The sequence below is a fragment of the Staurois parvus genome, unplaced genomic scaffold (genome assembly GCF_062004578.1).
Source record: "Staurois parvus isolate SC_StPar_1 unplaced genomic scaffold, SC_StPar_1.0 ptg000827l, whole genome shotgun sequence".
NCBI lineage: Eukaryota > Metazoa > Chordata > Amphibia > Anura > Ranidae > Staurois > Staurois parvus.
Window position 1 is genome coordinate 4,931,611 of NW_028318623.1, and position 25,474 is coordinate 4,957,084.

At 44.7% G+C, this 25,474-nt stretch overlaps 1 protein-coding gene and 1 long non-coding RNA gene across 2 annotated transcripts; one reads left to right on the forward strand and one right to left on the reverse strand.

Annotated features, from left to right (window-relative positions):
* Window positions 1-2,857: 2,857 nt before the first annotated feature.
* On the reverse strand, window positions 2,858-15,896 carry APOC2 (apolipoprotein C2). Its single transcript, XM_089655197.1, has 4 exons — window positions 15,873-15,896; window positions 8,123-8,207; window positions 5,900-6,059; window positions 2,858-3,097 (listed from the first exon to the last, which is right to left on the reverse strand). Exons 2-4 carry the CDS (start codon window positions 8,175-8,177, stop codon window positions 3,010-3,012), a joined length of 303 nt encoding a protein of 100 aa, XP_089511323.1. The 5' UTR covers window positions 8,178-8,207; window positions 15,873-15,896; the 3' UTR covers window positions 2,858-3,009.
* Window positions 15,897-16,086: 190 nt separating this feature from the next.
* LOC149443872 (uncharacterized) lies at window positions 16,087-22,163 on the forward strand. The gene is made up of 2 exons (XR_016306603.1): window positions 16,087-16,610; window positions 21,901-22,163. It is a non-coding gene; the product is annotated as an uncharacterized LOC149443872 (long non-coding RNA).
* The last annotated feature ends 3,311 nt before the right edge of the window (window positions 22,164-25,474 follow it).

Genomic DNA, 25,474 nt, shown 5'->3' on the forward strand with positions numbered 1-25,474 from the left:
TTCAGGGCGCGCACATGCCCCCACCGATTTCCTCTAAGACATATGTAGTGTGATTTTGAAAGCAGGTCCCAGTCAATGATTCATGGCCAGGTCCTACTGATCGGTTGTGTCTAATCACAGTCCAGAGGCCTGTGATGACATACAACACAGGGCTCTATGTTGTCAGGAATGGACTGGCCAGCAATGGTGGGACTCACCTGCCTTATGAGCTGCAGTACCAGGGCTGGCCAGCGGGTGCTCCCAGCAATCAGAGACTCAACCTTGCAGCCAGTCAAACACCTGGAACTGATTATACTGGTGTATTTAAGGGATGGCCAGACCTGCAGACTCTGCCTTGGTGTGTGTTTCTCCTGGGCCCTGTATCCTGTTCCTGCTCCCTGTTCCTGTCTGATTCGTTGCTGACCCTGCTCTGATCCCTGGCTTTGTCTGACCTTTCTCCTGCTCCTGATCCCTGGCTTGTCTGACCATTCTCCTCTGCCTGACCCTCTGTACCACGCTGCCCGCTACCTGCTGAACTTGGCTTGTGACCCCGACCATTCTCCGCTTGCTCCCCCTGTACCTACCTGCCCGATTGATATTGACCCGGCCTGCCTGACGACGCTTGCATTGTATGTACTGTCATCTGTGGGTGGTTGGTTTGGTTTGTTTGCACTGTGTTATGTTTTAGTATTGCACTGCGTTTATGTTTGTATTGTTAGTGTTAATAAATTATATTGGTTATAACATATCTGAAGTCTGCATTTCCCTGCGTCAGTCACATACCTCTGGTCATACCCTGGGAGCCCTGACATGTATAGACGGAACAATCTCTTTGTTTCTTCTCCCTGCAAAGCAGGTCTTTGCATGGTAAGCTGTATCCCACTGCTGATAGACCGGAGCCATTCAAGAGGAGCTAAGAGGGCCTGTTGCTGTGCCTGTTCCCCCACATCAGGGAGATGGGACAGACCTGCATCTGAGCCTGTTAGAGCTGCCTTCAGAGACTGAGTTGAGAGAGAGAATAGCTGCAGCTTTGGGGTCCAAAGAGAGATTGCGGCCGGAGTAACAATCCGTGACCTGATCGCTGGGAAGCGCTGATCACTAAGCTATTAGCCGCCATCCAGAAAGTGGTGAACTGAACTACATATCTTTCACGTTTGCCACATATTGTTAGCCCAAATGGAGACTGCCCTTACTTTCCGCTTAGTCTCTGTTATTCATTCTTAAAGAGAAAGTGCACCACCTACAAAAGGGCCCCATTGTATACCAGGAACCGGGAACTTTTATACACCTACAGGGGTAACCCATTCACTAGAGCGCATACACCTCCCTGCTGTTGGGGTTGTATGCCCAAGGTGTGCACCAGGACGCTTTTATATCTCTGAACTAGTTGAGGTTGTTTAGAGAATCTAGTTAACAGTAGTAAGTTAATTTAGTCTTGCTACAGTATATTGGCAGAGTGCATTTAGTGGGTAATTAATCATTTCACTCTTTATAGCATCTTTAAGTCAGTGTAATGTCATTTTTATTGAAGTACTCTCTTATTGGGTACTCTACTTTCCTTCCACACTCCAAAGACATGCTGGTAGGATAATTGACTCTTGCTTAAATTGGCCTTAGTATATGTGTGTGTACATGCAAGATAGACCTTAAAAGAGAAGTGCGGGTTTTGAAAAAAACAGACGTACATATTCACATAGGTGGATGCAGTATCAATCTGACGCTGCACGTGCCCCTCACTGCCTCTACACTGAGGACAAGACCACTGATCGCTCAGTTCTTGGTCTTCAGTGAGCATAGAACTGGTGACTTTCAGTCACCAGCTCTGTGCTCTGCCCCGTCAGCGCTCACTGGAGCATCCGGCTGTGGAGGGGGCGGGTGCTGTTGGCTCAGGCTTTCGGTGGCTTGCTGAGAGGCTGAACTAGCTGCTGGTCAGGCCTCTGGATGGATCTCGACATTAAAGTCTGGATCTCTCCAGAGTCTGGACTGCCTGAGTGATGCCAGCCAACAGTAGACTTTAGCCCGCTTTCAGCTGAATATGGGTCACAGGAATGCAGAACAAAATTCACCCTTGTGACCTACAAGAGAAGTAGGGCTAAAAGAGTTTTGGCCCTACTTACTGACCCTACACTAGTAGATTTCGAATGAATGATCGTACAAAAATGTGTATGAATATTCTCAGTACATTTGATAACTTGACAAACGTCGTACGAAAGTACTTCCAAATGTAGTTTGCATTAGACTTTTTAATTTTTGAACAAATGGACTTTCCTGGACAAAAAACACATTCACTGTAAAGAAATTAATTTATGCAAGAAAAATCGTCCTTCTTGCTCTTTTGAATTTTTCTCTTCAATGCGGTCAAAAATGAACGCCAATTTGAAACTCTCACCCTGGAGTCTGGGAAACTGAATGAAGGTTCTTAAAACAAAAAAATCAAATGAAATTCCACTAGTGTATGCTTAGCTTTTTGGGTGGCACAGTGGCTTAGTGGATAGCACTTCTGCCTTGCAGTAATTGGGTCATGGGTTCAATTCCCAACCATGGCACCTCCTGCATGGAGTTTGCATGTTCTCCCTGTGTTTGTGTGGGTTTCCTCCCACACTCCAAAGACATGCTGGTAGGTTAATTGGCTCCTGTATAAATTGTCCTAGTTTAATCCCTGGCCATGTGGGATCTCCTGCATGGTAGGGGTTGGGAAAGACCTGGCAACCTACCCTGTAAAATAATTGCTAAGAGAATTTATGGAAGAAGTTGCTTATGAGTGACAGTCCATGCAATCGCCAAGGGTCGGATACGACTGAATGGATAGATGGTTAGCTTTAGATTGTAAGCTGAATGTACAGTATGTAAAACAATTGTTATAAATAAAATAGGATAATTTGGGTGCAATTAATGCTTTATTTTTATTCTGATTCACAAGGATAGTTTATTGAATTTAGAAGAACAGTGAGATAAAATGCCGAAAAAAAGAAATGGTCTCATAAATCCTTCTCTTCTTCATTACTTCTTATTTGGAGATAGCATTGTCCATCAGTCGGTGCCGGCCAGGTGATATACTTGGTCAGTAAGGATGTTGTAATAGATGGTCACCTTCTGTGTTGTCTGGTCATAAATCTCCCTATGTAAAAAATGGCAGCATATAACATATATATTATTAATGTCTTTGACTTTTATTAACATAAATCCCTTTTTTCACACATTTCAAAGAAGTTCTCCATGAAAGATTGAGGTCTTCTTCACATGGGTGCTGTGGCCCATACAGCATGAGTGAGCACCTTGTTTATGTGGATGTAGCTGCGTGCAAGCTTTTCTTTGGGGACCCAGCATCTGTATGGGAAAAGCCGATCACCCTAATGTGACAGGAGCAGGGGCGGACTGACAACTCATGGGGCCCCCGGGCAATAAGGGATCATGGGGCCCCTGTGTCCTTGCCAAAACTAAAAAAAGCCAATGAAAAAAGGTATCGGGGCATCTCATGGGGGCCCCTACTGACCCTGGGCCCTCGGGCAGTGCCTGAGTTTCCAAATGGTCAGTCCGCCCCTGGACAGGAGTGCAGGAGTGGGTGAGTGACTCTAAACACAGGCAGGGTGTATCCAGGACCAATCACTTGCCTCTACATGGCTGACACCTTAGGACTGGTGGCTGTGTCAATACAGCCTCTGTGTCCTCATGAGAAATGCGCACGCAGCTTCAGCTGCATAAACAAGGTGCTTGTTCACATTGTATGGGCATTATTTTTTTTTCGTTTGAAACAATGCAGAGGGTTAAATGCTAAGCACATTTTCAGTATCCATATCAAGCGAGTGTCTATCTTCTAATAGTATGCTTAAAAAAATGAATTGCTCAGCTTCTAGTTATTGCACTTTGCACTTGTTTATTGTGTAAGACTTTCAGGCTCCATTCACACTTGTGTGGCCTGTCATGCGACTTTGGACACATAGCCAGTTGTTTTCCTTGGCCCCCGTTCAAATTTAAATTTGCAGTGACTTTGAAAAGGTTCCTGCACTGCTTTGATGCGACTTAGTGCCAGAGAGTGTAAAGTCAGATCAAAGTTGCACTCAAAGTTGCATCAACGTCGCACTGCAAAGTCGTGCTGGAAATCGTGCGACTTTGGAGTCACACAAGTGTGAATGGAACCTTAACCGCTTAAAGACCGCCCTATAGCAGAAATACTGCTACAGGGCGACACCTGTGCGCAAAATCTCGTATGTATACGTTATTTTGGCATTCCCGAGTAAGGGGCGCGCACACCCTACCCACCCCGCCAGTCGCAGCCAATCACCGGGTCCAGTCCAGTAATTACCGACAATCACCGATGGGGAGGAAGACTGTTTTGTTTACAAACAGTCTTCTTCCCTGTCAGCTCGGGCACACTGCACTTTGATTGGGATGGTTGTGCTGTACAGTGTGCCCAAGCTGACAGGGAAGAAGACTGTTTGTAAACAAAACAGTCTTCCTCCCCATCGATGATCATCAGTAATCACCAGGTAGGGGACGCGCACGCCCTACCCACGCCGCCAGTCTCGGCCGCGGATGTCAATCACCAGGTCCTGCCCGGTAATTACCCGCCGGCGCCCGGTGATTACCGACAATCACCGATGGGGAGGAAGACTGTTTTGTTTACAAACAGTCTTCCTCCCTGTCAGCTCGGGCACACTGCACACTGATTGGGATGGTTGTACTGTGCAGTGTGCCTGAGCTGACAGGGAGGAAGACTGTTTGTAAACAAAACAGTCTTCCTCCCCATCAGTTATTGGCGGTAATCACCGGGTAGGGGACGCGCACGCCCTACTCACGCCGCCAGTCTCGGCCACGGATGTCAATCACCGGGTCCCGCCCGGTAATTACCTGCCGGCGCCCGGTGATTACCGACAATCACCGATGGGGAGGAAGACTGTTTTGTTTACAAACAGTCTTCCTCCCTGTCAGCTCTGGCACACTACACAGAACAGCCATCCCAATCAGTGTGCTTATATTAAAGCACACCCCCCCGCCCCCTAGTAAAACACTCCCAGCACACAGTTAACCCTTTGATCTCCCCTCACATTAACCCCTTCCTGCCCAGTGCCATTAGTACAGTGTCAGTGCTTTTTTTTTGCACTGATCACTGTATTGGTGTCACTGGGCATGTCAGTGACACCAAGTTAGTCCCCCCCCCAGTGTCAGAATGTCCGCCGCAGTCCCGCTAAAAGTCACTGATCGCCACCATTACTAGTAGAGAAAAAAAAATCACAGTATCTATACTGCCAGTTCTAAACGCTATAACTTTCAGGTAAACTAATTAATTTACATGTATTGGGATTATTTTTAGAAAAGACATGGAGCAGAATACATTTTGGTCTAAATTTATGACAACATTTTTTTACTAGACATGTTTAATATCAAAACGTCCAAAATATTATTTATTTAAAAGCTTACTGTTCTGGGTGGGAATATGTAACTTGTTTGTAAGGACACTGGCTCCCTAACAACCAGGAGCCCTGAGAAGCAAGCTGGCCATACAAGCTGCTGACATTCATGCAGATTATCACACTGGTTGAGCAACACTATTAAAAGCAGAACCCCCCTACCATATTTGTCATGGATTTTATTGGAGGGGAGCGGTTCCAATTTTTGACAGGTACCTGCTGCCACTTCTGCTGGATAGATAGCTAGCAGCTTAAATCATCCACATATGAAAAATGTTATTTGCCACAGGGTGAGTACAGAATAAGAAACCTTACGCGTTTCGTCTGACGGCCTTAGTCATAGCAATGACTAAGACCATTGGCCGAAACGCGTAAGCTTTCTTATTCTGTACTCACCCTGTGGCAAATAAAGATTTTTATATGTGGATGATCCCAGCTGGAGGCTATCCATCCCTGCTATTATGTAAAGTTAAAAGGTTTACAACATTTAGACTTTTATCTCATTAACTCACTTTATTTTGTCAGGAACACCAGTCTCTTTTACTTTATCATAGGCCTTCTCTGCTGCCCTGCTGATGCTGCCGAACGCTGATTCGAAATATCCTTGTGCTGTTGCTAGAATACCGGTCTCCTCTTCAGCTTCTCTCTTATGGATCCTGAAGCTCTCAATTCCTAAAGATGGAAAAAGTGACGGAAGATAAAGAGATGGAGGTTATTTACTAAAACTGGACAGTGCAAAATCTGGTGCAGTTCTGCATAGAAACCAATCAATTCCCAGCTTTTATTTAAAAAGCTTAATTGAATAGGCTGAAGGTAGAAGCTGATTGGCTCCCATGCACAGCTGCACCAGATTCTGAGTGCACCGGATTTAGTAAATCTACCCCAGTATGTTGAAGACAAATTGAATTTTCATAGATAGATCCAAACCGGTGCCATTGAAAACAATGGGCTGCAACTTGTCATGCAAATTTATGTGTCTATAAAGCTTAATGTTAATGGTTATCTCCTGTTATTTTTTTTTAAAGGCAAACTGACACAAAATAGTTAAAAAAAAATGTAAATCTAGCTGTATATTTCTTGCTATTACCAAAGCCTACCACCAAAGAACAGCACAAAATAAATTCTCATGATCTTGATAATCATAGCCTTACCTGAGTTTGCCACCTCATCCCTTTAAAACCTAACACATATTAAAGTGATACTAATCCCAGGACCCGGCATTCACTATATCTGGTCTCCCAGGACCCTGCATTCATTATATCTGATTTCCCCGGGCCCTGCATTCACTATATCTGGTCTCCCAGGACCCTGCATTCACTATATCTGGTCTCCCAGGACCCTGCATTCACTATATCTGGTCTCCCCGGAACCTGCATGCACTAGATCCGGTCTCCCAGGACCCTGCATTCACTATATCTGGTCTCCTCGGAACCTGCATGCACTATATCTGGTCTCCCAGGACCCTACATTCACTATATATGGTCTCCCAGGACCCTACATTCACTATATCTGATCTCCCCAGGCCCTACATTCACTATGTATGGTCTCCCCGGGCCCTGCATTCACTATATTCGGTCTCCCAAGACCCTGCATTCACTATATATGGTCTCCCAGGACCCTGCATTCACTATAGCTGGTCTCCCAAGACACTGCATTCACTATATCTGGTCTCCCAGGACCCTGCATTCACTATATCTGGTCTCCCCGGACCCTGCATTCACTGTATCTGGTCTCCCCGGACCCTGCATTCACTATATCTGGTCTCCCCGGACCCTGCATTCACTATATCTGGTCTCCCCAGACCCTACATTCACTATATATGGTCTCCCTGGACCCTGCATGCACTATATCTGGTCTCCCCGGACCCTGCATTCACTATATCTGGTCTCCCCGGACCCTGCATTCACTATATCTGGTCTCCCCAGACCCTACATTCACTATATATGGTCTCCCTGGACCCTACATTCATTATATCTGGTCTCCCCAGACCCTGCATTCCCTTTATCCGCTCTCCCCAGACCACGTATTCACTATATCTGGTCTCCCCGGACCCTGCATTCACTATATCTGGTCTCCCAGGACCCTGCATTCACTATATCTGGTCTCCCAGGAACCTGCATTCACTATATCTGGTCTCTCCGGACCCTGCATTCACTATATCCGGTCTTCCCGGACCCTGCATTCACTATATCCGGTCTCTCAGGACCCTGCATTCACTATATCCGCTCTCCCCTGACCCTGCATTCACTATATCTGGTCTCCCAGGACCCTACCAGGACCCTGCATTCACTATATCTGGTCTCCCACAGTACAGCGAGTGACAGGACCAGATGCATCAGCTTGTTGGCCTGATCCGAGGGGAGGGAGAAAACATTTTCCCCGCTTTCTCTTTCCTTACCAGCCAGGCTGCATGCTCAAATAAGGGTCTGGCATGAATTTTGGGGAGACCCCATGCTTTGTTTTCTTGTTTCTTCATCCCTACCAAGGTATCATCAAGCATAATGTTCTGTTATAGATTAAGAAAACTCTGGCTATTCTTTTTTTTTTACAAGCAGAATGTTATTTATCACCACAATGTCTATAGCTACAGAGGTGAGTGACAGCTTTTTTAAAGTGCTTTTTCTGCTTGTTCATTATACTTTAGTGTTCATAGTCATTGCACTGGTTCATAGTAACTCCTTAATAACCATCCAACATAAGTAGCAGCCTGGAGTAGTTATGGAAGGGGTACTGACCTGAGCTGAGGAGTACAACAAATAAAGAAATCGCTAAGACTTGTGTTAGCCTCATGGTGTTGACTTGGGATGTCCACAGCAGTTCCTATGAGAAAAGTTTAAAGCACTGTATGTTAAGAATAAAAGTCTTACCCACCGCCCCACCACAGCCAGGTTATATGAAGATTAAATGCTGTACATAGTTTTGTCTTCTAGGCCAGCTAGAAGTTCCATCACATCCCTCCACAATGAGTTTCTGCAAAAGCAGGCCACAGAGAAGTCAAAAATGGAATGTTCTGTGGATCTAAAAAGGTAAATGGCGGATACAATGCTAAATGGTAAATGGCCTGCTCGTATTTTTGATAATATTTATCTACAAAGTGTTCAACCACAAAATCACTTACCCTTTTAGAGAGGCAAATGCATGGGCAGGGGAATTGTCTTTAACGACTTGCCGACCGCAGATAGCCGAATGATGGCTTCACTGCGGCCGGCCAGTTCTGGGTGGATGTCATATGACGTCCTTCAAGAACGCACTCACCTATGCGCCCCCGGCACAGCTGATCACGTGATATGGGTAAAAGGCCAATCACAGCCGCCTTTTACCATGTGATCAGCCGTGTCCGATGACACACTGATCACAGGGAAATGCAGTTGCCAGTTATCGGCTGCACTTTCCTCACACTGTCACAGCAGTTGTCAGAGGAGGGATTGGCACCGATCATCAGGGCACTGATGTCCAGCAGTGCCACCCACCAGTGCTGCCCACAAGTGCCCAGCAGTGCCGCCCAAAAGTGCCCAGCCGTGCCACCCACCTGTTCCCATCAGTGCCCAGAAGTGCCATCCACTAGTGCCAAACAGTGCAGCCCAGCAGTGCCCATCAGTGCCATCAGTCAGTGCCCATCAGTGTCGCCTATCAGTGCCCATCATCAGTGCTACCTATCAGTGCCACCTATCAATGCTGCTTATCAGTGTCCATCAGTGCCGCCTATCCGCGCCACCTCATCAGTGCCGCCTATCAGTGCCACCTATTAGTGCCCATCAGTGCCACCTATCAGTGCCCATCAGTGCTGCCTATCAGTGCCCATCAGTGCTGCTTATCAGTACAGTCTCATCAACAGACGTCAGTGAAGACGAAAAATTACCTGTTTGCAAAATTTTATAATAGAAACAAAGAAAACTTTTTTTTTCAACTTTTTTGCTCTTTTTTTGTTCATAGCACAAAAAATAAAACACACAGCGGCGAGTAAATACCACCAAAAGAAAGCTCTATTTATGTGAAAATTTTTTTTACAAATTTCATATGGGTACAATGTTGCATGACCACGCAATTGTCATTCAAAGTGTGACAGTGCTGAAAGTTGAAACTTGGCATGGTAAGGAACGGGGTATAAGATCCTGGCAGGCAAGTGGTTAAAGCCTCATGCACACTGGACGTTATAAAAATGCCAGAATTAGCTGTAGAATTCTGCAATACAAATGTACGTTTTTTTGCGTTTATTAGCTTGTTTGCATTCGCTTTTTTCAGCATTTTTTTTTTGTGTTTTTCTGCATTTGCATTTTTTAGCAGTTAGCCCTCATGCACACTGGACATTTTTACAGCGGCTGTTTTTGGCTTTTGACATTTTTTTCTACAGCCAGTAAACCCCCCAGCATGTTTTCCTATGTGTCCATACACACAGACTGTAATCAACATTTATTGGCTGGCAAAAAATCCCAGGACTAGTGGGTTTCTAGAGGAGTTTTTAGCTGTAAAAATGCTCTAACGCCGAAAAATGCGTCCAGACTCGGTAAAACACTGCAAATCTGCGTTTTTGGACTTTTTTTACCAAAAAAATTATTTTTTTGGTAAAAAAAATCACTAAAAAACAGGGATTTCTTCTTTACCAGCCTAAAATGTACAGTCCTAATAACCTCTACACTGTTATTTTATGACATTATTTGTCCTGTACCTATGCAGTTCTTTACCATCGATGTACTTTCTTGTTATGTTTTTTTTTCAAACATGCTGCTTGTATACTTACGTGAAAACCAATAAAAATTGTTAATAATAAAAAAAGAAAACGCAAGCACGGAAAAATGTGGGAAAACGCCACTAAACGTGAATGCAAAAACGCTTAAAAAAGCTGAAAAACGCACGTTTTTAACGTGACTTTACACAAATAACATTAGCAGCATTATCAAAATGTCCCGTGTGCATGAGGACTTATACTCTCACAAAATATTCAGACTCAAAATGCTCATAAACGCCGGATAGCTGCGTTTTTCAGCTTTTATTGGCGTTTTTCAGCTTTTATTAGCCTTAGAGACTTTTTACAGCTTAAAAAACTCTTCTTGAAACCCACTAGTTCTGGGTATTTTTTCCAGCTAGAAAACGTTTCTGCCAAAATCCGCTGATTCCAGTCTATGTGTGCATGGACACATAGGATAACATGCTGAGGGGTTTACTGGCTGTAGAAAAAAATGCCAGAAGCCAAAAACAGCCGCTGTAACAACGCCCAGTGTGCATGAGGGGTAAAGGTTAACTTCAATAAAAAAATAAGAATTGGCCACAAGGCTGGGAATTTTGCACAAAACTCCAAAAATGTTATGGTACGCAACACTTAGATGCCACCATGTGCCAAAATTTTCACAATGTTAATATTATCAGTGAACCTGTCTACAAAATTGAAGACATAGAGTGATTTTACAGGCAGCACAGTGGCTAAATGGTTAGCACTTCCACCTGGCAGTACTAGGGTCGTTGGTTTGAATCCCAACCACGGCACCACCTGCCTGGAGCTTGAATGTTCTCCCTGTGCCTGCGTGGGTTTCCCTCCCACACTCCAAAGATATGCTGGAAGGTTAATTGGATCCTGTTCAAATTGGCCCTAGTATGTATGATTGTGACTTAGGGGACCTTAGACTGTATGCCCCTTGAGGGTTAGGGACTGATGTGAATGTACAATATATATGCAGGGGCAGACTGACAACTCATGGGGCCCCCAGGCAATAGGGGATCATGGGGCTGCTGTGTCCTTGCCCAAACTCAAGAAAGCCTATGAAAAAGGTACCAGGCAGGGGCGGACTGACAACTCATGGGGCCCCCGGGCAATAGGGGCTCATGGTGCCCCTGCGTCCTTGCCCAAACTAAAAAAGTCTATGAAAAAGGTACCAGGCAGGGGTGGACTGACAACTCATGGGGCCCCTGGGCAATAGGGGCTCATGGGGCCCCTGTGCCCTTGCCCAAACTCAAAAAAGTCTATGAAAAAGGTACCAGGGGCATCTCATGGGGCCCCCTACTGACCTTGGGCAGTGCCTGAGTTTCCAAATGGTTAGTCTGCCCCTGCTGGTAGGTTAATTGGCTCCTGTCTAAATTGGCCCTAGTATGTGTATGTATGAATGTGAGTTAGGGACCTTAGATTGTACACCCCTTGAGGGTTAGGGACTGATGTGAATGTACAATATATATGTAAAGTGCTGCATAAATTTATGGCATTATGAATGTACCTGAAATAAATAAATATGATTTTGTCCGATATTTACTTTCTCTGCTGTTTACATGACCTTTGGGATCCCAGTTGAATGGGCTCCTAATTAAGCGATACTGATCTTGTAGAACACTAAGGTCTTTCTGTTAAGTTTGGTCAGTACAAAGTTCTCACCAGCTCATTATTCCAGGTTAACAGTGTTATTATCTCAGTTGTTCTGTTTGCCGGGAACACAAGTATCAAATGTTGCATGTCTTAGATATTTATAGAGCAGTCGATTAGGATGGATTCCAGCAAATTATTACTCACTCTCACGCTTTTTTACATCAATAATGTAATAATGGAATTATTACCCACAGATCTAAAGAGATAACTTCAAGGCTAAAGCCCCATACCCACAATGAGAATATTGGACGAATGATCGTCTGTTTTTTTTTTTTTTTTGCATGCTAATCACATATCAAAAGTGAACAGGTTACTAAAGTTACAAAAATGATTGTATGACAGAAAGAAAATGTAATGTACTTGTAATGTATTTTCGGATGAAAATTGTACCGATTAAACAAAAACCGTATGATCTGGTATCGTACGAGAAAAAATACAAATCTTCCGGCTGGGACCCATGGATTTCCAACTGTAGCACCAATGGCAGCATTAGTAGGGCAGAGCGGCATGCAACCCCTACCCGGAAATACAAAATCACGCATATATACATGATTTTGCACAGCCCTGCCACCCTGTAGCAGTACTTCTGCTATAGGGCGGTTTGGAAGCGGTTAAGTTATATGTAATAAAATGGAAGGACAAAGGGAAAAATTATTGAATACATGAAGAAAGGGAGGTGCAAAAAGGCATGGAAAGCCAAGACACCAGCTGAACTCTATCAGTAATTAGAAAGCATTCCTGCCCCTTGTTAGTGCAAATTATGATCAGCTGGTTCAGTCTCAACTGATGCCCTATTATTATTATTATTATTACATCGAGTTTATATAGTGCCAAAGGGTTTGCTCAGCGCTGTACAATAGATGAAACAGTACAGCAACAACAAACAGCACACGAGGGGTTAGAGGGCCCTACTCTTTCGAGCTATAAAAAGGTGTCTCGTTACCAAGGTGTCACACAATAAACATCTCATGATGGGTAATAGCAAAGAGCTCTCACAACCAAGACTTTCACAACCATATTGTTACAAAACATACTGATGGCATTGGTTACAGATGTATTTCTAAGCTTCTGAATGTCCCAGTGAGCACTGTTAGGGCCATAATCCGGAAGTGGAAAGAACATCATTTCACCATAAACAAACCACGACCAGGTGCTCCTCACAATATTTCTGACAGAGGAGTGAAAAGAATTATCAGAAGAGTTGTCAAAGAGCCAAGGACCACTTGTGGAGATTTTCCGAAAGACCTGGAATTTGCAGGTACAATTGTTATAAAGAAAACAATAAGAAATGCACTTACAGCTATGGCCTGTATGCACACTCACCACACAAAACTCCATTGCCAAAGAGAAAGCATGTTGAAGTTCATTTAAGGTTTGCTGCACAGCATTTAGACAAGCCTGTGAAATACTGGGAAAATATAGTCTGGTCAGATGAGACCAAAATTGTACTCTATGGATGCCATAACACCAGGGGCGGACTGACCATGTGGAAACATGGGCACTGCCAGAGGGCCCGGGGTCAGTAGGGGGCCCCATGAGATGCCCCTGGTACCTTTTTCATAGGCTTTTTTGAGTTTAGGCAAGGACACAGGGGCCCCATGATCCCCTATTGCCCGGGGGCCCCATGAGTTATCAGTCCGCCCCTGCATAACACACACCATGTTTGGAGGTCAAATGGCACTACACCCCAAAAACAACATACCAACAGTGAAGTTTGCAGGTGGGAACATCATGGTGTAGGGCTGTTTTACAGCATAAGGTACCGGCAAACTTCATGCCATTGAAGGAAGGATGAATGGAAAAATGGACCTTCTTGATAAAAATCTGCTGCCATCTACCAGGATGATGAGGATGAAACGAGGGCGGACATTTCAGCAAGACAATGATCCCAAACACAAAGCCAAGAAAACTCTCAATTGGCTTCAAAGAAAGAAAATAAAGCTGCTAGAATGTCTCAGCCAATCACCTGAATTGAATCCAATAGAAAATCTATGGAAAGAATTAAAGATCAGAGTTCATAGAAGAGGCCCCCGGAAACCTTCAAAATTTGAAGACTCTGTGGAAGAAAAATGGACCAAAATGACACCTGAGCAATGCATGTGACTAGTTTCTTCATATAGGAGGTGTCTTGAAGCTGTCATTATCAATAAAGGATTTTGTACCAAGTAGTAAATAAATTTCAGTTAGCGTGTTCAATACTTTTTCCCTGTGACATTCCATTGTATTACACATAACTTAATTTCTGAACTTATTTGTTTTGGTTTCTTTGTATGTCTGGATTATATGGGTTGTTACCAGGAGCGGACTGACAACTCACGGGGCCCCCAGGCAATAGGGGATCATGGGGCCCCTGTGTCCTTGCCCAAACTCAAAAAAGCCTGTGAAAAAGGTACCAGGGGCATCTCATGGGGCCCCCTACTAACTCCGGACCCTCGGGCAGTGCCCGAGTTTGCAAATGGTCAGTCCGCCCCTGGTTGTTACCGACATGTGGTGAACATTTCATGTCAATAGCACCTTTAGAAATATATTTACCAAGAAAAATTGTGACTTGTTCAATACTTATTTTACCCGCTGTAAATGCGAATTGGATACACTTTGAACCGCATTTGATTCACATGACGTGATGTGAACTGAAAGGCTTTTCTATAGAGGCGGTTCACATATGTGTGGGCTGGCTACAGTGCGATTTCAAAAAGAGACCAGTACAGTTTTTGGCCTGGTTCAGGTGCGATTTCCAATGTCATACACTTTAACAATTTGCACCTGAACCGCTGAATGTAAAGTTGCAAAGTTGAAATTGTGCTGCAAACCGGCCCCACACATATGTGAACCAGCTCCATAGAAAAGCCTTTTGGTCCACATATCATGCGGATCGGATGCGGTTGAAAACACGTCCAATTTGCATATATGTGAACCAGAGCTAAAGCTACCCTTCGAAATCTAGAATACTGTTAATTTATTTATTTCAGGTACTTATATAGCGCCATCAATTTACGCAGCACTTTCCATATATATTGTACATTCACATCAGTCCCTAACTCTAAGGGGGCGTACAATCTTGCTAACTCACATTCATACATACACATACTAGGGCCAATTAAGACAGGAGCCAATTAACCTTCCAGCATGTCTTTTGGAGCGTGGCAGGAAACTGGTGTACCCAGAGGAAACCCACGCAGGCACGGGGAGAACATGCAAACTCCAGGCAGGTGGTGCCATGGTTGGAATTCGACCCAACGACCCTAGTACTGCCAGGCAGAAGTACTAACCATTTAGCCACTGTGCTGCCCATATAATACTGAAGACATTAAATATATGAATAGTATAACAGAACTCATGGGGTGTGCGTTGGTATAAGTGAGAGAGATGGAGAACATGTCCTGGAAAATGTGTGCAAAGAATTATTAGACCAATAGACCACCATTACAGAAACCATAATAAAATGAAAGGGCTATCATCACTATTATTAGATGCCTGACCAGGGGCGGACTGACCATTTGAAATCTCGGGCACTGCTTGAGGGCCCAGGGTCAGTAGGTGCCCCATGAGATGCCCCTGGTACCTTTTTCATAGGCTTTTTTGAGTTTGGGCAAGGACACAGGGGCCCCATGATCCCCTATTGCCCAGGGGCCCCATGAGTTGTCAGTCCGCCCCTGTGCCTGACTGCTTTTGGTTTCAATACATTCTGAGTCACAAACCAGGAAGAATCGGGAAGATCGGGTAACTTAGAGTAAAGTCAGAACTCCTGATCTGTTAACTTTCAGCTGGGTTAATGACTTTGAATGTACTGAAGCCATTGAATCCACACAATAGTCAGACAACAAGTACTTTCAGTTGGAGAAGTTAGCAATGTCTGCTTCAATATTCTCTCGGTACAGGTTTTCTTTAACAGCCTTCCACCTCCCGTAAGTGGTCCCATGTAATGTAGATCGCACTATAAAGAAGTATAGAAAAATGTGGCCCCTTACCTAAACTTTTTCAATCACTTGTTCATACATAGGCAGCACATAGGCATAAATTAAATATGAAAATATATAATCCATTATATAAATGTTGCTATTATTTGATGCATCTAGTGTTTTACAAATGCAATGTAATAGCCCCGGTCTCCCCAGTCCCTATTGTTCCATTCTTACCTTGTCGGTGTTGTCAGTGGGATGACCAGGTTCCTGGGTCACTTCATTATATATTCTTCCTGGTGTGTTGTCAGGGCAGAAGTCCAAGCAAACAGTGAGCTCAGTGTTCAGAGGTCAGAAGTGTGGGACCTGAACCTGCTAGAACTTGTAGCCTCTGTCTATTGTGTACCTTGTAGATGTTGCATTATGTGCGCCCTGTCTAGGGTATCGAACATGTCTGACTAAGAGGGACCATAAAGGTCTCTACTAAAAATGCTATAAATTACACCATCACTACCAGAGACCAAGTCACCAGACCGTTCATTCAACAGAAATCTTCCCATAAGATCACATGTGCAATCAATCTAATTTATGCATGTTATTTACCTGTTAAAGTTCCCCCAATATGAGGACATCCAAAAGCCCCGAGACTGCTGCTGTGTGCTGCCATCTTGGATGTGATATCAGTAGTCTGGCCTGCAGATAAGGAGGTACAGGCTGTCCACCCGTACCAGGCCCAACTGGATTAGTGAGGGGCCAGCAGAGGCCATCTGCAAATCTCCCCTCTCGGGAGATAGGTTGTTCCCTGGGGCTCCTCAATATCTCCTCCCATGAAACACTTTTGGGACCAAAAGCCAAAGTTCAGCCAGAGGTGTGGCTGCCTCCTTGTGCAGATGGTTGCTTCGGACTGGCTGATCCAGCAGCTGAAGATGAGGCAGGAGAAGGCAGCCCTGCAAGTCTTCCATCTCCAGCCCTGAGGTAAGTGACTGAGTGCCCTGACACCGCATGACACTGCCTACCACTACATAAAATCCACTGACTACCACTATATACTTGCCTCTCTATCCACTACATACTGCCCACTGACTATCTACCACTATATACTGCTCACTAACTGCATACCACTATATAATGCCCTACCCTGCCAATACATACTACTGACTGACTTCCCTGCCACTACATACTGCTCACTGACTGCATACCACTATATAATGCCCTACCCTGCCACTACATACTGCTCACTGACTGCCCTGCCACTACATACTGCTCACCACCCACCCTGCCACAACCTACTGCCCACTGATCGCTCCACCACTATATACTGCTCACTGACTGCCCTGCCACTACATACTGCTCACCACCCACCCTGCCGCCACCTACTGCTCACTGATCGCTCCACCACTACATACTGCTCACTGACTGCCCTGCCACTACATACTGCTCACCACCCACCCTGCCGCCACCTACTGCCCATTGATCGCTCTACCACTACATACTGCTCACTGACTGCCCTGCCACTACATACTGCTCACCACCCACCCTGCCACCACCTACTGCCCACTGATCGCTCTACCACTACATACTGCTCACTGACTGTCCTGCCACTACATACTGCTCACCACCCACCCTGCCATCGCCTACTGCTCGCTGATCACTCTACCACTACATACTGCTCACTGACTGCATACCACTATATAATACCCTATCCTGCATTACATACTATTTACTGACTGCCCTGCCACTACGTACAGCTTACTGACTGTCTACCACTATATACTTCCCTCCTTATCCACTACATGCTGCTCACTGGCCACCCTGCCACCACCAACTGCTGACTAACCACCCTACCACTACATACTGCTCACTAGCCGCATACCACTATATAATACCCTACCCTGCATTACATACAATTTACTGACTGCTTTGCCACTACATACTGCTCACTGACTGCATACCACTATATAATACCCTACACTGCATTACATACTATTTACTGACTGCTTTGCCACTACATACTGCTCACTGACTGCATACCACTATGTAATACCCTACACTGCATTACATACTATTTATTGACTGCCCTGCCACTACATACTGCTCACTGACTGCATACCACTATATAATACCCTACCCTGCATTACATACTACTTACTGACTGCCCTACCACTACATATAGCTTACTGACTGTCTACCACTATATACTTCCCTCCTTATCCACTACATGCTGCTCACTGGCCACCCTGCCACCACCAACTGCTCACTAACCATCCTACCACTACATACTGCTCACTAGCCGCATACCACTATATAATACCCTACCCTGCATTACATACTATTTACTGACTGCCCTGCCAATACATACTGCTCACTGACCACCCTGCCACTGCATACTGCTAACCGATCACCCTGCCAATATATACTGCTCAGTGACCACTTTGCCACTACATACAGCTCACTAATTGCCTACCACTACATACTGATTACTGACCTTCCTGCCACTATATACTGCTAACTGACCACCTTGGGACTACATACTGTTCACAAATTGCCTATGATTACATACTGCTCACTGACCTCCTTGACTCTATATACTGCTCACTGACCATACTGCTCAATGATCAGCCTGCTACTGCATACCTCACTGCTTACCCTACCCTTACATACTGCTCATTGACTGCCTTCCACTCTGTAGTGCTCACTAACTGCCCACCACTACGTACTGCTCACTGGTAGCTCTACCACTACAAACTGTTCACTTACCGATCCGCCACTACATACTGTTCACTGACTGCCCTGCCACTATATGCTGCTAACTGACTGCCTACCACTACACACTAGTTACTGACTGCCTACCACTACATACTGCTCACTAATTGCCTATCACTGCATACTGCTCCCTGATCACTCAACCACTACAAACTGCTAACTGACTACTCTTCAATTTCTTACTGCTACATACTATTCACCCCATGACTCTGCACTGCCATTTATTACTGCAATGCTCTACAGCAGGGGTGTCAAACTGGCAGCCCTCCAGCTGTTGCAAAACTACAAGTCCCATCATCCCTCTGCCTTTGGGAGTCATGCTCATAACTGTCAATCTTGCAATGCCTCATGGGACTTGTAGTTTGGCAACAGCTGGAGGGCCACCGCCCATGCTCTACAGTCACATCAAGTGTGGGAAGGGAGGGCGGCTTTGCTAGGTAACCTATAAGGGGCCCCATGATTTCTACAGGTGGCCCTGACAGTAGCCTCAGCAGACTTAGAGCTGTCCATCTACTGACATTCTAGAGCAGTGTTTCTCAACCTTTTTTCAGTCAAGGCACCCATTAAAATTCTGCACAATCTCGAGGCACCCATTACAAAATGTAAAAAAATGAAACAAATCGTTTTACAGAACGCAGCAACATCTGTATATGTGGAGTACTTGCTTAATAATGGAATGATGGCCAGAATAACGCCATTCGTTCCCTTTTCTAGCATATTTTAAGCAGCCAGTTTGATGTGACGAATGTGTTTTGCTTGTTGCTAAATTTTCTTTTAATTTTTTTAAAAATTTTAATAGTTCTATTATCAGTGCGCTTAATCCTAAATACACACCAAATATCTTCAATTGACAAACAATACGCACTGTCATTGTTTAGAATGTCTACAAATCCATTGATTTATATTCAAACCCTTTGTAGCCACTTTATATTTATTATCTATATACTGTTTATATAAATATATATATATATGGACAAAAGCAGAAAAGGGCGCACTCTCATCGTGCATTGCCGTAGTACACCACGTATTTATTAAGAAAACAAATAGATATATACTCACAAACCCAAAAGCGAATAAAAACAGAACAGGTAGTCCACGACAACAGACCAATACGATACTGCACCCTGCATAGGGATACACTGACACGTTTCGGGAGACGAACCCCCTTCTTCAGAGCTCTCCCGAAACGCGTCAGTGTATCCCTATACAGGGTGCAGTATTGTATTGGTCTGTTGTCGTGGACTACCTGTTTTGTTTTTATTCGCTTTTGGGTTTGTGAGTATATATCTATTTATTTTCTTAATAAATACGTGGTGTACCACGGTAATGCACGATGAGAGTGCGCCCTTGTCTGCTTTTGTCCACCAGTACCCAGATTTCCCGATCTTAGAAGGGCAGCACCTCACCATTTGGTATTCAGAATACCATTTAGTCTGTATGAAGATTTGAGCGCTGGTTTCGTTTGTTTTTGGATATATATATATATATATATATATATATATATATATCTCACCACAATAAAAAAAAACAGAACTTGTACTGTAGGCAATGTATGTTCACAGGGTCTGTATAAATAAATAACTATGATTTCTTTAGTGTCAGTTTAACAAGGGCAAGCAAACAGAAGGAGAAAATACTTATAATACTGTTTATTGCCTACTATGGGACTCATCGTAGCTATGACCCCACAGTCTGAAAATGAACCTTTCAGCTATTTCTCATGTTGGTTGTTTTTTGGTCTTAGCAGGGAGTGATGCGATGACCCTGACATACATAGCCATACATAGCCACCATGCCTTCATCTATGGAAAATAAGTAACATCACTTTTAAAACCGTGACTTTGAAGGATGCTGGTCAATGGTATGCTTTTTCAAGTTTAGCTACAAAATAAACCATACCTGTGGGTTAGAATTACAGAGTTAAGCTGGCCATACTGTAGACCAGGGGTGTCAAACTGGTTTCCCTCCAGCCTTTGCGAAACTGAAAGTCCCATCATGCTTCTGCCTTTGGAAGTCATGCTTGTAACTGTCAGCCTTGCAATGCCTCATGGGACTTGTAGTTTGGCAACAGCTGGAGGGCCACCAGTTTGACACCCCTGCCGTAGATGCCTGAGCTAGAGATCATCAAGCAACTAGAGGAAGTGATGAGCCTCCTTATAAAGGCTGTCTGGCACCAGACTGAGGCTGATGTGTACTTCTGCGGCCATGTAGAGTACTGGCAGAAATGCCAGATCTTCCAGAACTCCTGCCATGGACAGGACCCTGACACTTACATTACCAAGTGCAATGCAAAGCGTCAGATGCAGTGGTGTAAAGCACGCAGCCACTGGACTCTAGTGCAGTGGAAACATGTTCTCTGGAATGACGAATCACGCTTCTCTGTCTATCAATCTGATGGACTTGTCTGAGTTTGGTGGTTGCCAGAAGAACTGTACTTGCCTGGCTGCATTGTGCCAAGTGTAAAGTTTGGTGGAGGGGGGATCATGGTGTGGGGATGGCATTCAGGGGTTGGGCTTGGCCCTTTAGTTCCAGTGAAGGGAGCTCTTAAGGCGTCAGCATACCAAGACATTTTGGACAATTTCATGATCCCAACTTTGTGGGAAGAGTTTGGGGATGGTCCCTTCCTGTTCCAACATGACTACGTACCAGTGCACAAAGCAAGGTCCATGAAGACATGGATGAGCGAGTTTGGGATGGAGGAACTTGACTGGCCTGCACAGAGTCCTGACCTCAACCCCATAGGTCACCTTTGGGATGAATTAGAGCAGAGACTGCAAGTCAGGCCTTCTCGTTCGACATCAGTGCCTGACCTGACAAATGTGCTTCTGGAAGAATGGTCCAACCTTCCCATAGACACCTCCTAAACCTTGTGGACGGCCTTCCCATAAGAGTTGAATCTGTTATAGCTGCAAAGGGCGGGGCCAACTCAATATTGAACCCTACAGACTAAGACTGGGATGCCATTAAAGTTCATGTGTGTATAAAGGCAGGCGCCCAAATAATTTTGGCAATATAGTGTATCTCTAGCGACATGGTATATTTACTGATATTTTCAGGAGCCCTATTTTAATGCACATATTCTTAATACTTACTTAATAGCATCTATTCCATTAAAAAGGGAATGCAATCCAAAATTGGATTGCATTCCTTTTTGATGGATTAGATGCTATTAAGTAAACAACTTTTTCCTTCTTATAAACATTTTTTTGGTAAAATAGCTCTTGGACTGGTTCCGGTGTATATGGCAATGACCTCAGTGTGAGAATTTCGGGGGCGTCTTCACCATGTATTTCCATCTTTTGGTCATATTCAGCCCAAGACACCCTAGGGCGCTGGTGGTGGACGTACCGGCAAGGAATACCCCCCTCTGCATATATATACATTACTAGGTGATAAAAATTAAGAAAAGGATTTGTTGGTATGTCATATAGACTTGTGTCTTCAATCACAGTATGTTAATTATTATGTATGGAATCTCACTATTCTTTATTGTGTTCTATAGAATCTTTTGTAGCCATCCCCTTTCTTCAGCTTACCCCCGATGAAAGACTTTGTTCTGAAATGCGTTGGGTTTCCTAACTGAAGAAACACCTGCATTCCTTCCCTCGCCATCATCCTACAGAGGGAGGTTCAATTTCACAGCAATCAGCATGTTTTCTTGCAACTGCCTAAAAATGTTGATGTTAGTTTTAGTTACATGTACATGTGTTGATCCTATATTCTTTTTATACTTTTTTTTGCAATAAAAGTTATCCATACATGTTATATATATGTATGTATGTTGCCTTTAAAGTCCCATTCTCAGGGGAAAATGTATTGGTCTGTAGGAATGATAGCAGCCTTCACAGACCCCATCCAAACTATGCACTAGTGCGTTTTGCCCACCCCAGTGGTGAAATGCATAGGACTAGGTCTGTGATGGCTGCTGTTCTTTCTATAAAACACTGCTTTGCATTGTATGTGACCCCAAGGGTGGGGCAAAACATGTTGGGGCTGTGGCTTGGATGGGGTCTGCTGAGGCTGCTATCATTCTTATAAAACATGGCTTTGCATGGTGTGCTGCTATCAGGGGCGGACTGACCATTTGGAAACTCGGGCACTGCCCGAGGGCCTGGGGTCAGTAGGGGGCCCCATGAGATGCCCCTGGTACCTTTTTCATAGGCTTTTTTGAGTTTGGGCAAGGACACAGGGGCCCCATGATCCCCTATTGCCCGGGGGCCCCATGAGTTGTCAGTCCGCCCCTGGCTGCTATTGAGATGTTCTGAACGTTTTTACAACGTATTCTTTAACCTCCTTGGCGGTATGATTCTTTCCGATTTTTGGTGCTGAAAGCGGTACCATTTTTTGCATGGAAATATGTAGTTTTTTATTGTAGACCTGTAATTTTTAGTAATAACTCACTGAAATCTGTCCGAACAAGAGTCTAGTAAACATCCCGGGTATGATAAAATTTGAAACACGAAATCATAAATTATAATTTAATAAATAATCATAAAAAATAATAATATAATAATAATAAATTTAATTCAATAATATAATCAAACCAAAAACACTGAAATTTGAAATACAGAGGCAAATTCGCACATCGCTGAGCAAAGTTGCAAAATCGTTTTCAGTGTCTGATGACGAATTTCCCCACAAATCATTATCACTCAATTCTGCAAGTGGTTCTGATTTACTATCGCTGTTCTCTAGCTGGTCTAAAACCGCTTTTGACGTAAAGGGACGCTTTTTGGATGCCATGGACTTTTCTAAGTTTCCAGGCAGAAAGAACAGTCAAAATGCAGACAGGGCGCCGGACAAAGCGCTCGGGACAAAATGTATGTGATATGCCATTGAAACAGCAATGTTTTACTATGTAATAATCATTTTTAAAAAAATGACATTTTTTAAAAATCTCAAATTTGCCGCCGATTCCGGCGCCCGTACGTCACAGGGACCAGAACACGGAAGCCGGATGCCTGCATCGGCCGGAGGAGATGGCCGGGGACGCTGCAGGGGACACATCCCGGGAGCGAAGTACAAGGTAAGTGCTGCAGGGACTCCATGAGCAACGCTGCAGTGTATTCCCAAGTGTAGCTCGGGGTTACCGCTTTTGGTACTCAAATTTTACCCCGAGCTACACTCAGGAATACCGCCAGGGAGGTTAAGGTCGAAGTCTATTCTGTTTACACTTTGTCTTCCATTGTATCTCCTTCTTTCCCTCATCAATGAAATGTTTATAAACTCTTTCTGTTTTATCACATACCTTACCTTAGATCCAGTGATGTCATCACTGGGTTTCTGTGCTCCTATGCAATGCAAGCAGATCATGGCTGGTGGGAGGGGCTAACAGGGTCCTAGAATCCTCATGAGGAAAGAACAAACAGAGGGTGCACAGGCCTAGCGCATTACCATAAAAAAAATCTTTAATAAGAAATAAAGTAGGTGTTGTGCTCACAAACGACAATAAAGTCAAGGCACGTCATAAAAGAACAGCTGGGTCAACACCGCACTGGGTAACAGTCCGCAATAGGGAGTGTAGGCATCCAATAGGCTGACGCGTTTCGAGGACTTGCCTCTTCCTCAGAGCAACTAGAATTCTCATCCCTGATCGTGGACTGACTTTTGGGAGGAGTTGTGCAATTATCAAAATGCCTTGATGGGTCAATGTCAGTCTGGGGGAGGGACAGACATCATTTGCAAGCAGGCTACCCTAGATAGCACCCACATGTGATGCTAAGCCTCCAAGCCATCCACAACACAGCCTTCCGCTACATCGCCAACCTCATCTCAACATATTTCCCAAATTGTCCACTCCTCCCAAGATCTCTTTCTCTCTAGCTCCCTCATCACCTCCTCCCATGCTCTCCTCCAGGACTTCCCCAGAACCTCTCCCATCCTCTGGAACTCTCTACCCCAATGTGTCTGGTTATCTCCTATCTTGTCCGCCACCATTTTGTCATCTTCATCAGCTTAATCCCCCACAGCTATTACCTTTTGTACCATCTCACCCTCCCTTTTAGATTGTAGCAGGGATCTCCAAATCCTTCTGCATTGAACTGTATTGTAACTGCACTGCCTTTCTTTATATTGTAAAGCGTTGCACAAACTGTAGGCGCTATATAAAAATGTATAATAATAATCTAATGATTGAAAGGGGTGGGTCAGGGACACTCAGGATGGGGAGGAGTGATCAGGATGATGCTGGATGTCCTCCATCCAGGAGCTGACATGGACTCTTTCTCACTTTTTCCAGCTTTTAATATTAGTACACCATTAGAAGCTCACAGTGTGTACTGAAATCACAGAAGAGGAGCCGTACAACTGTACAAGACTAAAGGTAGGGTTGGAGTTCACCTTTAAAGTGTTACTAAACCCAGGACCCTGCAGTCACTATATCCGGTCTCCCAGGACCCTGCATTCACTATATCCGGTCTCCCCAGACCCTGCATTCACAATATCCGGTCTCCCCGAACCCTGCAGTCACTATATCCGGTCTCGCCGGACCCTGCATTCACTATATCCGGTCTCCCCAGACCCTGCATTCACTATATCTGGTCTCCCCGGACCCTGCATTCACTATATCTGGTCTTCCCGGACCCTGCATTCACTATATTCGCTCTCCCCAGACCCTGCATTCACTATATCTGGTCTCCCCGGACCCTGCATCCACTATATCTGGTCTCCCCGGACCCTGCATTCACTATATCTGGTCTCCCCGGACCCTGCATTCACTATATCCGGTCTCCCCGGACCCTGCTTTCACTATATCCGGTCTCCCTGGACCCTGCATTCACTATATCCGGTCTCCCCAGACCCTGCATTCACTATATCTGGTCTCCCCGGACCCTGCATTTGCTATATCCGCTCTCCCCGGACCCTGCATTCACTATATCTGGTCTCCCCGGACCCTGCATTCACTATATCCGGTCTCCCCGGACCATGCATTCACTATATCTGGTCTCCCCGGACCCTGCATTCACTATATCTGGTCTTCTCGGACCCTGCATTCACTATATTTGCTCTCCCCGGACCCGGCATTCACTGTATTCGCTCTCCCCGGACCCTGCATTCACTAGATCTGCTCTCCCACA

Coding starts and splice junctions, on each gene's coding strand:
- APOC2 (XM_089655197.1), bottom strand. CDS start 8,177: ATGAGGCTAACACAAGTCTTAGCGATTTCTTTATTTGTTGTACTCCTC. Junction 6,060..8,122: donor TGTTGTACTCCTCAGCTCAG/GTCAGTACCCCT, acceptor TTCCATCTTTAG/GAATTGAGAGCTTCAGGATC. Junction 3,098..5,899: donor GGTGTTCCTGACAAAATAAA/GTGAGTTAATGA, acceptor TTTTTTACATAG/GGAGATTTATGACCAGACAA.